The following is a 15,777-nucleotide window of genomic DNA, read 5'->3' as shown; positions in this document are numbered from 1 at the left end:
TTACATCTGGGGAGTTCTGTACACCATATGTGTACAGAAAAACTCCAGGTAGCCATCTTGCATTGCATTTTACAGAAAATGACAGTGCTGTAGATTGAAAGAAAAAGGTAATTTTTCATAACAATAATTATAGTATGACTTGTGTCGCAATTGTATATGCTATGTTCATTTTTTTTTTTTGGGCTCATTTTTTTTCATCACAAAAGGGAAGTTACCCTTTAAGGGAAATCTCTCTAATGCCCCTTTCACACGGGGTGGGTGTTGTTTTGATCAGCAGGGCATCTGTTTGCTGATTCCCTGCTGATTAGAGCAGAGTGGAGAGATGACAGGTCCGTGTCTGCTCAGTTTACGCAGAACAGGCACAGACATGGCCCGCTCTGCTCTATGGTCATTCGGATGTAAACGGACTGGCTGTCTGTTTACACCTGTCTGCCCTCTGATCTGATCTGGCCAGATGGAGGGGAACAGATCCTTTCCCGTTTGTGTTTGCCGGATAGTTGTCCATTTATATCCGCTGCTCCATAGAGGAGAAGGGAGAGACTGATCGGGTATGTCTGAAAAACAGACAGGTGGACCCAATCGGACCTATCGTGTGAAAGGGACCCAATAGCAACATATGCAAAAATAAAAACACTTATTAAAATTGGGGTATATTAGAACCTCTGTCAGCTGCTTGTTGTCTGTTGCAGATTTTTCCCTCACTTGCTGTCTGGTAAAAGGTTGTCCCTAGAACAGCAAGTGAAGGGAAAAATCTCTTGAAGCCCAAAATGATACTAAGCTTGAGCATAGCCAGGAGATGTAGAGGGTTTTTACTATAAATTTGCACGTGCAACTTGTAGTACATGAAAAGAATCGTGCGTCTTTGGCTCCTTAGACTTTTAAATGGGGTGTCTAAGAAAAGCATGTTAAGAGACCAAAAATGCTTCTGCCCCCAAAAAGATCATGCACTTTTATAAGCTTCACCTGTAAGGAGCTCAGAAGTTAATATGCCTATTCACAATAATGGGATTCACACTCAGTGCTATCTGGGACTCTGTTAGCCCCCATTTACACTTAAAGCCTGGTACGCACTATTCGTTTTTTCTTTTTCGTTCAACCCAGCGGGCTGAAGGAAAAAAAACTGAAGAGCTCAAGAAGAGTCATTGTACTAACCATAATATGATAGTACAGGATCTCTCCTGCTGAGCTATTGTGTTCTGACCCGGGGGGCGCCCCCCCCCCCCCCCGCTAGAACACACTGGTTGGATGCCGATCGGCAGACCTTTTTCAGCGGTCATGCCCGTTCTAAATGGCTGTGTGTACAATGGCCCTTTAGTCTTGACACTGGTTGGGTGCCAATCAACAGACCTTTTTCGGTCATGCCCGTTCTAAATGGCTGTGTTTACTGCCCTTTAGTCTTGACACTGGTTGGGTGCCGATCGGCAGACCTTTTTCGGTCATGCCCGTTCTAAATGGCTGTGTGTAGGGTCCTTTAGTCTTGACACTGGTTGGGTGCCGATCGGCAGACCTTTTTCGGTCATGCCCGTTCTAAATGACTGTGTGTACTGCCCTTTAGTCTTGACACTGGTTGGGTGCCGACCGGCAGACCTTTTTCGGTCATGCCCATTCCAAATGGCTGTGTGTACTGCCCTTTAGTCTTGACACTGGTTGGGTGCCGATCGGCAGACCTTTTTCGGTCATGCCCGTTCTAAATGGCTGTGTGTAGGGTCCTTTAGTCTTGACACTGGTTCTAAATTTTCCCTGCTTTATCTAAAAACTAAAAAAAAAAATAATGTTTTGTATACGTATACTTTAAAGTGGAGACCCATATTGGTAATTGTGTCTGAAAGGTGACATGCTATAGAGTTTATTTGAAGCAGATGTGATGACTGCGCTGAGTGGAAAATACCACCAAATGTGGAAATATTTACTGTTTATACAATTGAAGTGGTGACATATTGCTGAAATTGTTGCCAGATTAAGGTTTCATTCACACGGCCGTAACAGCCCTAAAAAATAACTGATTATTACGGCAAGGAAAAAAAGTTCCTGCATAATGATCAGCAAGTACATCAGTTTTTTAATGCGAAAAAATGGTCCTGTTCTTTTTTTCAATTGTATATGCATGTATTCCGATGCAGATTTTTGGATTTGGTGACCATACAATTGCTTTGTCACCAGACAACAGTTTTATAGTGCAAGGGCCTTCTTGTCTAAATGAATATAAACTGAAGAGATTGTATTGGTAGGCCTTTACCTTTTTTTAATTTTGATAACTATAAAGTAGTGTGGAAAATGATATTGTAACATGGTTGGCCATCTTTTCTGTCAAAGTCTTCTCTATTACGCCATGAAATGTGGAGCTGAGAGATTGCTTGCTTTGCTTTGTAATGGCTGTATGAAAGGGAACAGATCTGTTTGACATAGAGTGGTGCACTATAAGCACCTTCAACCTGTGAGTACCCTGATTAAATATTTTAAATAAATGTGGTTTTAAACGATAAAGCACTATGTAGCTTATCTGTTTATATATGCACCGAGGATATATCCATAGAACGCCTCAAGAACCTGCAGAGTCCATATACAACAGAGCCAAGGCTTGGTTCAACAGCACTGTTTGACCAAACGCAATTGTGCAGTCACACGCCCTGAGGGGAGGATAATCACATAGGGGGAACACGAGAGTGTTGGCACTTTAAATAAGTTTGGAGCACTATAAGGATCCACTTCAACTGAAAATCTTGAAGGATATCTATTGATGGACTTACATTATTGAGAACCTTAGTTCATATATGGGACGGAACATTTTATTTATTTAATACTTTTCTAAGTAAGCTCTAACAAGCAGGCCCTCTGATTCCCCCTGTCTTGAATTGTATTGTGTTGTAATGTCTACCCTAATGTTGTAAAGCACTGCATAAACTGTCGGCGCTATATAAATCCTGTATAATAATAATAATAAATGTGTAATTGTATATATTGGTTATGTCGCTAGCACAGTAGCATTTTTCATACATGTATGGAACAGAAATATATTGCACTATAAACTTGTTCAGTTTAATATGGAGTACTGGAAATGTATTTTTGCACCACTGAATGTATTTTGATTGCAGAGTATAGCGCGGCACATTGACTTTTTTTTATCATTTCTTTTAGCATATATATGGGTCTGTGAACAGTGTCAGCAGCTGAAACTTATTGCATATATAATATCTAAAGTGATTATTTCTGTTAGCTCACAAGATCTTTTATCTAATTGTATGAGAGGGAACAGTTTGAACATTTGGCAGAATATTTTGCAACTGGAGCATAAAAAGTACTAAACGGCAGTCACTGGGAAAAAAAATCCCCTGCAAGGCAATGTGCTAGTATGCATACAGGTAAGCCTTACTATAGGTTTACCTGTAGGTACAAGTGGCGGAACAGAGTTTACTACCACTATAATACTAAAATAAGCCCCAAACAGGTGAGTAATTTTAGGCTCCATTGTTCTTCGCGCTGATGTAGTTCACAGGGTTCGGGATTACGGATGATTGGGATCTGCTCTTTGGTTTTTCAAACCATAGCAGATGAACAGATGCAGCTGTTTCTATGTGTACTATATCACATCATACCTCCTCCTGCAAAGAAGGATCATTGATCACTTAAAAAAACACAACTTGCTAGACCCAAAGCAGCATGGCTTTTACTAAGAGCAGATCATGTCACACTGATTTGATTGAATTTTTGGACTATATTACCAATGTTTTGGACCAGGGTGGTGCGGTGGAAGTACAGATACATCGATTCGCGCAGCCGGGCCGCCCTGCTGCAGTATATGTGCGGTGGGCGATAAGAAAGTTGTTTATTCACTATTGTCACAAACCCTTTTTTGAAGCCAATTAGAGCCTCAGGCTCTAATCATGTTCTTCTAAAAAAGAAAAAAAAAATTGGAATCCATGCGCCCAGGCACCCCGCTTGTAGATTAGGGACCGGACACATGGATCAGGGAGGCGGCGCACCTGTGCCCCGTATGGATGGGCCACCACAGGTCTGAGAGATAAAACATATAGAGAATGACTTAAGTAACTTAAAATGTGCAGTCTGGAGGAAAGAAGGGAAAGGGGAAAAATTATTGAAACCCTTAAATACATCAAGGGGGTGAATAAGGTTCAGGAAGGCAGTTTTTTCAATGTGAAACCAAAATCAAGAACACGGGGACATGACCTCAAACTAACAGGTGGAAAGTTCAAAACTAATCTTACAAAGTATTATTTTACTGAAAAGGTAGTTGATGCTCAGAATAAACTTCCAGCAGAGGTAGTGAGATGATCAACAGTAAATGGCTTCAAACATACTTGGGACAAACCTGGATCTATACTTAGACAAAAAAGTAAATAAAGAATGGGCAGACTCTCTGGACTACGCTGTCTTTATTTTTCTGCTGGTACTTTTCTATGTTTCTAAACCTGTACACCTAGGATTTCTTTTGTGCTACTTTTCTGACTACTCATTCTTTTGTTTGATGTAGGATAGAGAAGGAAAATTGAATTCTAATGGCAAAAGTAAACCACTTTGGAGAGAGAATGATGTGCATAGCTTCTGAGTCCTGATAGCGCTGAGGGGGTGTAAGTAATTTGTATTGCGACAGTGTTGTTGTGCTAGAAGTGCAAATAGGTCCATAAACATGTAAACGGCAGGATCACCAGCTAATTAATTGATACTGCTTAAGGCTAATTTAGAATCGTTTACTTCGTATGTGCGCTATTTAGGGTAACTTAGCAAAACAGAGGTTTTATTTGCCTAGAGAAGCACCTGTTATAAGGGAAGCATTGAGGCTGCCACTTCTAACTACTCCTTCGGAAAAACTATAGTAGACTGGCTTTTGTACTGACCCTCTTATTCCAATATTTTGAAAAAATTTTTTGTAAATGAAGTCATTTTTATTAACATTTTGTGCGATATAAGAAATCACCCTAACAGGATACAGTGAGTTCCAATGTGTATAGCCAGATAAAGTACAGATAATTTTAGGTCACACAAACTGTTTAGTATTCTGTACAATTACAGTTGGAGTTTCTAGTAATACCTCAACCAATTGCACAGGAATTTGACTGGTGAATCTAACGACATGCAAACCTCAATCTTGAAAAGCATTAGACCATGGTGATTATCATAGACATTTCAACAACATGTTCACCCAGATCAGTTGAGAGGAGCAAAAGTGGAAGTGAAACATTTTTAAATTGAGAAAAGAGATCTCAAAAGGGAACCCTCAAAGTCTGACAGTATTCGTTCTGTAAGGCCGCGTACACACGCGGGGACTGTTCGCCCAACTTTGTCCGTCAAACAGTTTCGGCAAACAGTCCGCTCAAAATTAGCATGGACGGACATGGCCACACACGACGGACGAACAGTTTGCTGAAACCGTGCGCGATGACGTGAACGGCACGTACGACGGGACGAAAAATACGACGTCCTATACACTGCATTATAACTTTCGGCGTGAAAATCCTTTCTGAGCATGCGCGCAACTTTGTTTGACGAACAAGCCTACACACGCGGGGACTGTCCGCTGAAACAAGGTTTCAGCGGACAGTTTTTCGGAATTTCCGAAAAACCTTGTTCAGCGGACTGTTCGCTGAAACTGTCCGCTGAAAGCCCACACACGAGCGGACTGTCCGCTGAAACTTGGTTTCAGCGGACAGTTTCAGCGAACAGTCCCCGCGTGTGTACGCGGCCTAACTCATCCTAAGAAATGAATTTCCAAAAGTGGAAGTGACAAGTTCTGGAAAGAATAGCAAAGGGGATCAAATATTTTGGCAGCCCCTACGTCTCTAGGTTAATTTTTCCCTTTCCTGTATAGTCTTTACTGCTTTACGCCGCTGTGCAAAAGTAGGGGGGTTGGGTGAAAGTCAGCATTGGATTATTCATTTGCAGACAAGAAACAACAAATGGATGATTACAATTCTATGTTCAGGAGACAGACAATCATCAGGAATAATGCCCATTTTAGGTTATTTTTTAAATTATTGATTTGGAAAAAAAATTCAGAATTTTCAGCAACTCTTTTGATCTGCGCACTTCTTCTGGGTCAGGTATATAGAAAATACTAAAGCCATTGGGTCAAAGCAAAACAAAGCAGCGAGCATTTTCAGAAAAGGAGGTCAGCAATTGGAGCCCAGATACTTTTTCCATCATATGTTTTCATTAACAGTAAGGCTTCATGTACGCTAGAAGCTTTTTTTGCAAAAGTTCCTAATTTCAACTCCATAAAAGCCTGTATCAATGTATCGTGCTGCTGCAGTTAGGTGATCTTCAACCTCCCTCTTCTGAACATGGAAGAATTGTGTTCAGCATTTGACCGCCGGCTGTAGGAAAGTGCAAAATGTGGAAAAACCGCAGGAAAATCATGGCACAGAATGTAGGCAGGGTCCTGAAGCCTTAGAATGGTTGATTTCAGACTTCGCTGACCTTACCGAGAACTCTACCGGTTTAATCTAGGTCCCTCTCTTAGCTCTGTTTGTCCTCACCTGATGATTGCCTGTAAATAAAATGAAGCTACCTTATTCCAGTAGAATGAAGCCATGCTCCAGCAGCATACAGTTTGAGGGATGCAATCATCAAAAACACATTGGGGCAGTTCAGTAAGGCTTTTGCAAAACTGTTCTGATGTTATGACCTTATTAGAAAGTCCTGCACCAAACTTAAGCGATAAAACCTTTATTTATTTTTTATTTTTTGCCATCTTTGACGTGTGCACCAAATTCAGAACACTTGTTACATTCTGGTGGTGTAGCTGCAACAAATTCATCAAGAAATTCTGCCATATTGGCAATAAGAATGGTGGGGATAAATAAGACTTGTTCCGTGTTGGAAAATTGGGTCATGTATGTAAGTATTGTGTCACAGTTAAAATTCTGTCTTGAGGCAATTATGCAAGAAATCCATATATACCTTCCACCAGTTACATGAATCTGTTGCAAGTTGCGCCACATGTTGCACGGATGGTAGACCGTTGCCTAGATCGCATTATAAATAACCATAAAACAAAACATATGCATGTCAATGGAAAATTCAACTCTAGTATCTTTTTTTTTTTTTTTTTTGGTGAGCTATCCTTATAAATGTAAAAGCTACATGCAAATTCAGACTATCCTTTCTTGCGTATAAAATGCATAGATGAATGCTATTACACAGAACATCATGTTATCACCCAAAAGCAGAAATATGTGGTACTACAATTTGCAGCATGCATGCCTACATTCCTAAGGGCTCTTTCACACGGTGGTCTGCCCGACAAACTCTGCTTTCCTCAGTGGGGGATTAATCCACAGATACCCCCTCAGCAGGCAGATGACAGGTCCGTCTCCACTCTCCGTGCAGAGGCAGACATGTCAGAGCCCCACTGTCCTCTATGGGAGATCGGACGAAAACGGACTGCCTGTCCATTTTCATCTGATCCGATCCTCAAGACGGATGGAAATTAGGGTCTCCATCCTTCTGGATTACACAAATAGGATCGGATCGGACAGCAGCGGATGTCAGCGGACATCCGCCGCTCCATAGAGGTGAATGGAGACTCCAATCAGGTCCGCCTGAACAACTGACAGGCGGACCTGATCGGAAAGCCTGTGTGAAATAGGACTAAAAGACTGGTCAGGCTATATAGCTGCAACTCAGTCAACATAGCACCTTTCTTTTCTATCAGGGTTTATTGTGCCTTTGCATTCAGGTAATATGTATGCTTTAATTGGAAACGGTAGGTGGGAGTCTGACATGTTATACCATTTCATTAGTTGCCTCTAATCCTGTATATAGATTGACAGATGGGTGGTTTGTCATTGTGTGAAGATGCATATCGTGCTTGTTTCAGCAGGTAAAGGGTTTCCTATGTAGATGTAAAACTGATTGTAGACAGGTGAGTGTTGCTCACAAAGGCCTGTTTCCCTGTGGCTTCAGCGTATATAAGAGCAGTGTGAACAAAGCATTTGCAGAGCTTTTATTTTTCATTTGAAGCTTTTAAAGTACTATTCAACTCCAGTTTGTAAATGTTGAACACAGATACTAGTGGGAGTTTTGATTGCCACTTTAAATAAGCTACTAGCAGACTTTAGAATTTCTTGAAGCTTGTTGAAAGCCTGTCACGTGTACTAGGCCAATCATTTTATTCCTTGTGCCGCGTCCACATGTATACAAGGGGCATGTATACTGCATGTGCAGCTGGGGGACAGGGAAAGCCTTGTCTGGTTATGAATAGCCCAGTACAGGTGAACACTTCCTGACAGGCTTGCTAAGGTGGGTTTGAACTAGTAAGTGCACAACTTACTGCACATGAGAGTGGTCCCCAGAGATGGTAGTTCCCATCCTGGCTTTTATGGATATGTCACGCCTTGCTGCCCTTTCGAGACTGGGGAAGTCTGGATACGCTGAAACCATAGAACAAAGCAGAGGGTGCACCAGCCTAGTTCATTATCCTCAAAAAATAACTTTTATTGTTAAAAAAATGGTAAGTATTATGCTCACAAACCAACAGGTGCATCAAAGCTTTGTCATAACATAGCTAACATCTTCAAGTTCTCAATAGATCAAATCTCATCACGGGACAATGAAAAATCCAACAGGCTATTGCATTTTGAGGGACTTTCCTCTTCCTCAGAGCCTGCTTCCTCAGTTCAGACTTAGGATCTGAACATGCCCAAGCTTACCCCTATACTTTAGTGAGTCATTGCCCCTATTTGCCTGAGAACAAATACTCTTAAGTTAAGCTCAGATGGAGTTAGTCCACAAAGGACGATATCTAGAGTGAAGCTGACCATACACGGGGCAAATTCTGAGCCAAACGTCGATCCATGGCTGTCTGCGTCCTCCCACTTGACCTCCTTGGAAGGAACCAGGCAGTATATTGTCTGCTGAACAGTGGCTAATGTCCAGTCAGATGCTGGCACCCTTTTGGGTCGTCTGACAGCGGCTGGTGCCCACTCTCAGAACACAATAGCCAGCAGGGGAAATTCCTCAATTCACACTGTTTAGCCAGCTTTAGGCATGGGGTTGGGCCAGTGAGCTCATGCTGCAGTGGTACTTAAGGCTGAGGCCTAGAACAGCATTGCTGCAACAAAAAGCCAGGCGTCTTAGGTCATGTACATGAGCAGAAATAATGGAACATTTTAATTTTTTTTTAATGCCTCTGAACACAGATCTGTTTCAGCCAGTGTGTGCATGCACATTATTGTGTTTGGGTTTGTGTTTTAGAGCAGCATTTAGGTGCATAAAAAAAGCCCCAATCCTGCTTTCAGAAAAGAGCGGAGAAAGGAGGATAATTTACACACATATGCATATAAACATGTGTAATCACTTGTGTATGTGCATAAATGAATTCCAGTGGGCTGAATAAATGAATATTCCAGCCAATAGAGTGAGTTTACATACGTACTCTGCTGAATGCCATATACTTGTAAATGCACATTATCATGCATGATTACGTGCCAAAAGAAGCATTTTTTTTAACATATTTTTCTGCTAGCTCCTGCCAGAAAGATCCAGTGTAGATATAAGTATTTTAATGTGCGTGTGTGCATGATGCCTTAAAGCGTAACTTTACTCATAACGGCTTGATAAAAAATAATGTTCTTTAGCAAAGCACATACATTCCACATTAATAGTTTTACTATCAAATGGTTGTGTACTGTAAACTGCCAGTGACTGCCATTTTGCTGAAGCCCAAAGCCTCTGAGCAGCAATAAATCTTTAGATTGCCAGCCTCTAGAGGCTCTGATTTTTGACACAATGCGAAAAAATGGAAATCAACTGAGTATGTGCAGAGCAGGGTGAGACAGTGGGGTTGATTTACTAAAACTGTAAACTACACAATCTGGTACTGCTGTGCATGGTAGTGTCAGGGCTGGCTTAGCCCTTCCTCCTCTGGGCTGGCCATTCAGCTGTCGGCTAATTGCTAGTTCTCTTCTCTTTCCACAGTTACCAGCTGTTCCCGATGATGCTCGTCTGACCTGCCTATTTAAAGCCTTCCAGCTCATTACTCCTTTGCCTTCACGTTGGTCACATCACAAGGAACCATCTCCTGCTGTTTGTTTCAAGACTGCCTTGCTGACATCCTGGCTTCTTATCCTGCTTGCAGTTGCTCTCCTTGGATCCCTGACTTCTGGCTTGGCTGATTACCCGATCTGGTTAATGAACTTTGGACTGGCTGACTACCCGATCTGGCTACTGGACTCTGGCTATGCTTGACTACGCTTTTTTCTATTTACCTTTTTATTTTTATTAATAAACAAGTGTGATTTTATTGTACTTCTGTCTCAGTCTGTTTCATGGTTTCTGACAGTACGCAAAGGCCATGAATTCAGAAGATACAGTCAATCCTCTTGTTGGTAATATTTTTTCCAGATTGGATGAGCAAGATCACCGCATGGATCAGTTTGCCTTGGTGTTACAAATGCTCCTGAATCGCACGGCTCACCTGGAATCCCCCACGGTGGCTGCTCCGGTACAACCTGAGTCGCAGGCCGTCCCTGCTGCTGCGCCATTCTCTGTGCAGGCACCCGCCTCGAGTATTACCTCTATAAGAGGTATGTCTGGTTCTTCTCCGCTTCCCCAGCGATTTGGGGGTGAAACAGTTCAATGCAGAGGAATTCTCAATCAGGTTGAGATATACTTCAAAATGCTGCCCCAGGCGTTTCACACGGACAGAAGCAAAGTAGGTTTCATGATATCTTTGCTTTCTGAGAGAGCCTTAGCCTGGGCTAACCCTCTATGGGAGACGCAAAAACCTGTTGTCTTGAGTTACCCTCAGTTTGTGGCCTCCTTTAGAAGGGTTTTTGACGTTCCCGCATGCTCCGCTTCTGCTGCCAAGTGCCTCATGTCCATCATACGAGAACTGTTGCCGACTACGCCATTGAATTCCGTACTCTGGCAGCAGAGTTTGCTTGGAACAATGAGGCCCTCATGGCTGCTTTTTCTCATGGTCTTTCTGATACCATCAAGGATGAGATAGAAGCCTGAGATATACCCACTGAGCTGGAGAGCTTGATCTCATTTGCCATCCTCAATGACTCCAGACTCAGAGAGACTTTCTCTTAAGGAGCGAGGGATTGTGCCTTTATTGTGGCCAGGCAGGTCACTTTTTGAGGTCTTGTTCTACCCGCCCAGGGAACGCCCGGACCTTGAGGTCCTGTCATGGACAGATCTTAGGTGTTGTTGTTTCGTCCCCAGTTATCCAGAAGGAAAAGCCCCTGTTTTTGGTCACCCTTTCTTGGGCTGAGTCGTCCATCGAGATACAGGCTCTAATCGACTCTGGGGCTGCAGGCCTGTTCATTGATGCTGCATTTGTTTCGCAGCACTCGATTTCGCTGCAGCTGCATGACACTCCACTTGCCATTGAGGCTCTTGATGGGAGACCTTTACAGCCTGCCCATGTGACTCATGAGACGGTTCCGTTGTCCATGGCCGTAGGGGCTCTTCACCATGAGATAATCCAATTCCAAGTTATTTCCTCACCCAGATTTCCGCTGGTTATTGGTTATCCTTGGTTACAGATGCACAACCCCTCTTTTGATTGGCTCCGTGCTGAGGTTCTCTCCTGGTCACCACAATACAGTGAGACATGCTTCCTGAAGGTATCCAAGGTCCTGTACACGGCTTCACTCCCCTCCCTGGCGGAGGAGTACCGTGATTTTGGCGATGTCTTTGATAAAGGTCAAGCCGGTAGTTTGCCTCCTTGTGGACGGGTTTCTTGGAGGATAAAGCCATGGAGGAGTATGTTGCTGACGCACTTTCTCGAGGTTTCATCCGCAAATCCTCGTCTTCCACTGGTGCTGGTTTCTTCTTTGTGAAAAAGAAGAGCGGGGAACTGAGACTTTGTATAGATTATAGGGGTCTCAATCGTGTCACGATTAAGAATGCCTACCCGATTCCATTGATTACTGAGTTATTTGACCGCCTCAAGGGAGCAACGGTTTTCACGAAGCTTGACCTGAGAGGGGCATACAATCTCGTGCGCATGAAGGAGGGCGACAAGTGTAAAACTGCGTTTCATACCTGAACAGGCCATTATGAATACCTGGTAATGCCTTTTGGCCTTTGTAACGCCCCGGCAGTTTTCCAGGAATTTATTAACGATGTCCTCCGAGATTTGTTGCAATTGTGTGTGGTGGTTTATCTCGATGATATCCTCATATTTTTCAATTCCCTAGAGAGCCACCATACAGATGTCTGTCGTGTACTTCAGAAACTAAGAGAGAACAATCTCTATTGTAAACTGGAGAAGTGCGAGTTCCATCGTGAACAGGTTACATTCCTGGGCTATGTCATTTCCACTGCTGGTTTTTCGATGGACCCAGAGAAACTTTCGACAGTCCTACAGTGGCCTCAACCCGTGGGTTTACGTCCTCTGCAGCGTTTCCTGGGCTTTGCCAACTACTATCGGGAGTTTATTCGTAACTTCTCGTCTCTGGTCAAGCCTCTGACTGATATGACCAGAATGGACGGTAACCCACAGAGTTGGTCTCCGGAGTCCATTAAGGCCTTTGAGACTCTCAAGGCTGCCTTTGTTTCTGCTCCTGTGTTGGCACATCCTGATACTACGTTGCCTTTTATCCTAGAAGTTCTGAGACTGGAGTTGGCGCCCTTCTGTCTCAACATCCTAACTCTGAGAGCGCTATGCATCCGTGTGGCTACTTTTCCAAGAAATTGTCACCTGCTGAGTGCAATTATGAGATTGGTGACAGAGAGCTGTTGGCGATCATTTTAGCCCTGAAAGAATGGAGACATCTCCTTGAAGGTACCACTGTGCCCGTTCTTATTCTTACTGACCATAAGAATCTTACATTCTTGTCTGAGGCTAAGCGACTCTCTCCCAGAAGGGCGCGATGGGCTCTTTTCTTATTACATTGTTGTCAGGGCTGGCTTAGCCCTTCCTCCTCTGGGCTGGCCGCTCAGCTGTCGGGCTAATTGCCAGCTCTCTTCTCTTTCCACAGTTACCAGCTGTTCCCAATGATGCTTGTCTGACCTGCCTATTCAAAGCCTTCCAGCTCACCTTTTCCTTTGCCTTCGAGTAGGTCACATCACAAGGAACCATCTCCTGCTGTTTGTACTTCTGTCTCAGTCTGATTCATGGTTCCTGACAGGTAGCCTGAGAACTCCTAACTTCAGCTTGTTCAATTAAAGTGGTTGTAAAGTCAAAAAAATATTAGTGCCAGCCTCTCTGATCAAGCCATCCTACACAATGTAAATGTTTGCATAAAACGATGCGTCTAAATAGTTACATAGTTAGTAAGGTTGAATAAAGACACCAGTCCATCCTGATTGAGTGTCTACAATTGTCCCTATCCCTGTACATTGCACATTCACATTGGTCCCTACCCTCAAGGAGCCCACAATCCAAGGTCCCCATTCATATACTGGGGCCGATTTTGGACAGAAGCCAATTAACCTACCTGCATGTCTTTGGAGTGTGGGAGAAAACCGGAGTACCCGGAGGAAACCCACGCAGGCACAGGGAAAACATGCAAACTCCAGGCAGGTAGTGTTGTGGTTGGGATTCGAACCAGCAACTCTTCTTACTGCTAGGCGAGAGTGCTAACCACTACACCACTGTGCCGCCCAACCACTACACCACTGTGCCGCCCATAAATAACTTATCTCAGATCTTTTCTGGCTGGTCAGGTGACCTCCGGCTGTTCTCCTCCTCCGATCTAAGGGCTACAGCGGGAGGGGCAGAGATCCCCTTCTGACATCAGTCGCAGAGGTCACGTGACCGCTGTGCTATCTGCTCAGCTCCTCCCGCTGTAGCTCTTAGATCAGAGGAGGAGAGTGGTCGGAGGTCATTTGACCGGCCAGAAAAGATCTGAGATCAGATATTTAGAGGCATAGTTTTATACAAACATTTACACTGTATAGGATAGCGTGATAGAACAGAGGGTTTGGCAGTAATCTTTATTTAACTTTACTGCCAGCTACTAATAGCGTCAGGAGGGGAGGTGTGGCTCACAAACACAGGAGCTGACAAGCAGGGAGGGAGGAGGAGAGAAGAGAGCAGCGGGATGACAGAGGCACATAACCTGACTATGGTAATCATTGATCAGCAGCCATTATTACCATGGTCAGCACACTAAGGGGGGCACAGGAACAGGCAGGATTAACCAGTTTTTTTTTACAGCATAGAGAGGGACAGATTAGACAGCGCAAGCACTGTGCCATATAACCTGCTATAAAAGAACAGGATCTCCTTTTTTTTTTTTTTGGGTTGCAACCTTTTTAAGCTTTGACAAAAACAGGAACATATTAAGTATAGTTTTTGTGCTTTTTTAAAATTATAATGCTAAATACCTTCTTTCCCTGCTGTGTGGTCACATGGCCTCCCTCTACTAGCTTGCATAGGTAAGAAGGGAATTTCAGCCCCCAGCTGTACTCCTTTAGATCAAGAAGGAGAGTGGAGGGAGAACACAAGACTGCACAGCAGAGCTGGGTAAAGAAGGTATTTAGTATTATCATTTTGTTTTAAGCACCTACTGACGGCCCGCTGCAGTTTTACGTCGGCTGTTTGAAGGAGGATATCGTTATGGCAGCAGCTAGCTCTTTTTGACCCCAGATCTCATATTTAAGAGGTCCTGTCATGCTTTTTTCTATTACAAGGGATGTTTACATTCTTTTTTATAGACATTTTATTCTTTAGGGTGTTAGAAAAAAAAAATATAATGTTTGGGTGTTCTAAGTAATTTTCTAGCAACAAAAAAAAAAGATTTTAATTTGTAATCAACAAGTTTGAAAAATAGGCCCGGTCCTTAAGTGGTTAAACAGTTTAGGCACTTATTTTTAATGATTTACATACCTGCAAAAGGGACCAACATGAAGTGATCTAGCAGGACTTAATTCTTTTACTAAAGTTCCCATTTAATGTATGTTTTGGCAGAGATGCAGTATACTGAATACTGTATTCCCTACAAATATAACCCCCCCAAGGAGCCCTTAAATGTTTTTGACTGGCTGGACTGGGGTATAAATTAGACTGTAATTGCAAATGCAGTAATAACCGTATGCCAGCGTACAAGTCTATAAAACTATTAGCCAGGGGGCGGAGTCAATGCTTGGCGATAATCTTGTGTATCTATATACATTATTTATGTACGCAAGCATAGTATTGGCTGCAAACTGCAGAACTGTGTTGATTCTTTTGCTTGTGGGAAATTACCGTATTTATCGGTGTATAACACGCACCCTAATTTTAAGAGGGAAGTTTCAGGAAAAAACAGATTTTTTTATATAAACAACTTTGAAGCAAATTAAGGGTCAGTGCCCATCAATGTCCATCTGCAGCCTGATTAAAGTCCTCAATGCAGCCTGATTAATGTCCTCAATGCAGCCTGATTAATGTCCTCAATGCAGCCTGATTAAAGTCCTCAATGCAGCCTGATTAATGTCCTCAATGCAGCCTAAATAAAGTCCTCAATGCAGCCTAAATAAAGTTCCCAATGCAGCCTGATTAATGCCTTTTTTTAAACTAATTTGCAGCCTCACCATTTCTCATAAAAGCAGCCTGAACATAAGGAAATCACCCTCATCTCCTCTCCACTTGGCTCTCGCGTCACACACACACAGTCCCGCCTCCGCCATCGGCATTGGACCGGCTACTGTGATAGGCAGAACACTGGTCCAAAGCCGGTGGCGGAAGTGGGACTGTGTGTGTGTGTGTGACATGAGAGCAGAGGAGCCAAGTGGAGAAGAGATGACTGCTCGGTGAATTCTGGTGGCGCTCGTCACCCTCCGAGGTACACTGTCGGTGTATAACACACACCTCTGTTTTGCCGA

The 15,777-nt window shown here is 43.2% G+C and overlaps 1 protein-coding gene across 4 annotated transcripts in view; it reads left to right on the top strand.

The window, feature by feature from the left end:
* The window catches only part of COMMD10 (COMM domain containing 10), a 546,504-nt gene that overhangs the window by 121,129 nt on the left and 409,598 nt on the right, over positions 1-15,777 (top strand). For 2 of the 4 annotated variants that reach the window (XM_077462235.1, XM_077462234.1), the window contains exon 6: positions 9,934-10,263. The exons of 1 other annotated variant lie outside the window; for it this stretch is intronic. In XM_077462235.1, coding sequence (XP_077318361.1) covers positions 9,934-10,203 — 270 coding nt within the window. In that variant the 3' untranslated portion in view covers positions 10,204-10,263. Of the gene's footprint in view, positions 1-4,489; positions 4,587-9,933; positions 10,264-15,777 lie in introns of those variants that run through there. One more of the 4 variants, XM_077462237.1, reaches the window with a different exon arrangement.

Source organism: Lithobates pipiens, unplaced genomic scaffold, assembly GCF_037356315.1.
Source record: "Lithobates pipiens isolate NorthernLeopardFrog02 unplaced genomic scaffold, aLitPip1_a1.2 Scaffold_3, whole genome shotgun sequence".
Taxonomy (NCBI): Eukaryota; Metazoa; Chordata; class Amphibia; order Anura; family Ranidae; genus Lithobates; species Lithobates pipiens.
The sequence above is the reverse complement of the archived record's forward strand: the minus strand, read 5'-3'. Positions and strand labels throughout refer to the sequence as shown.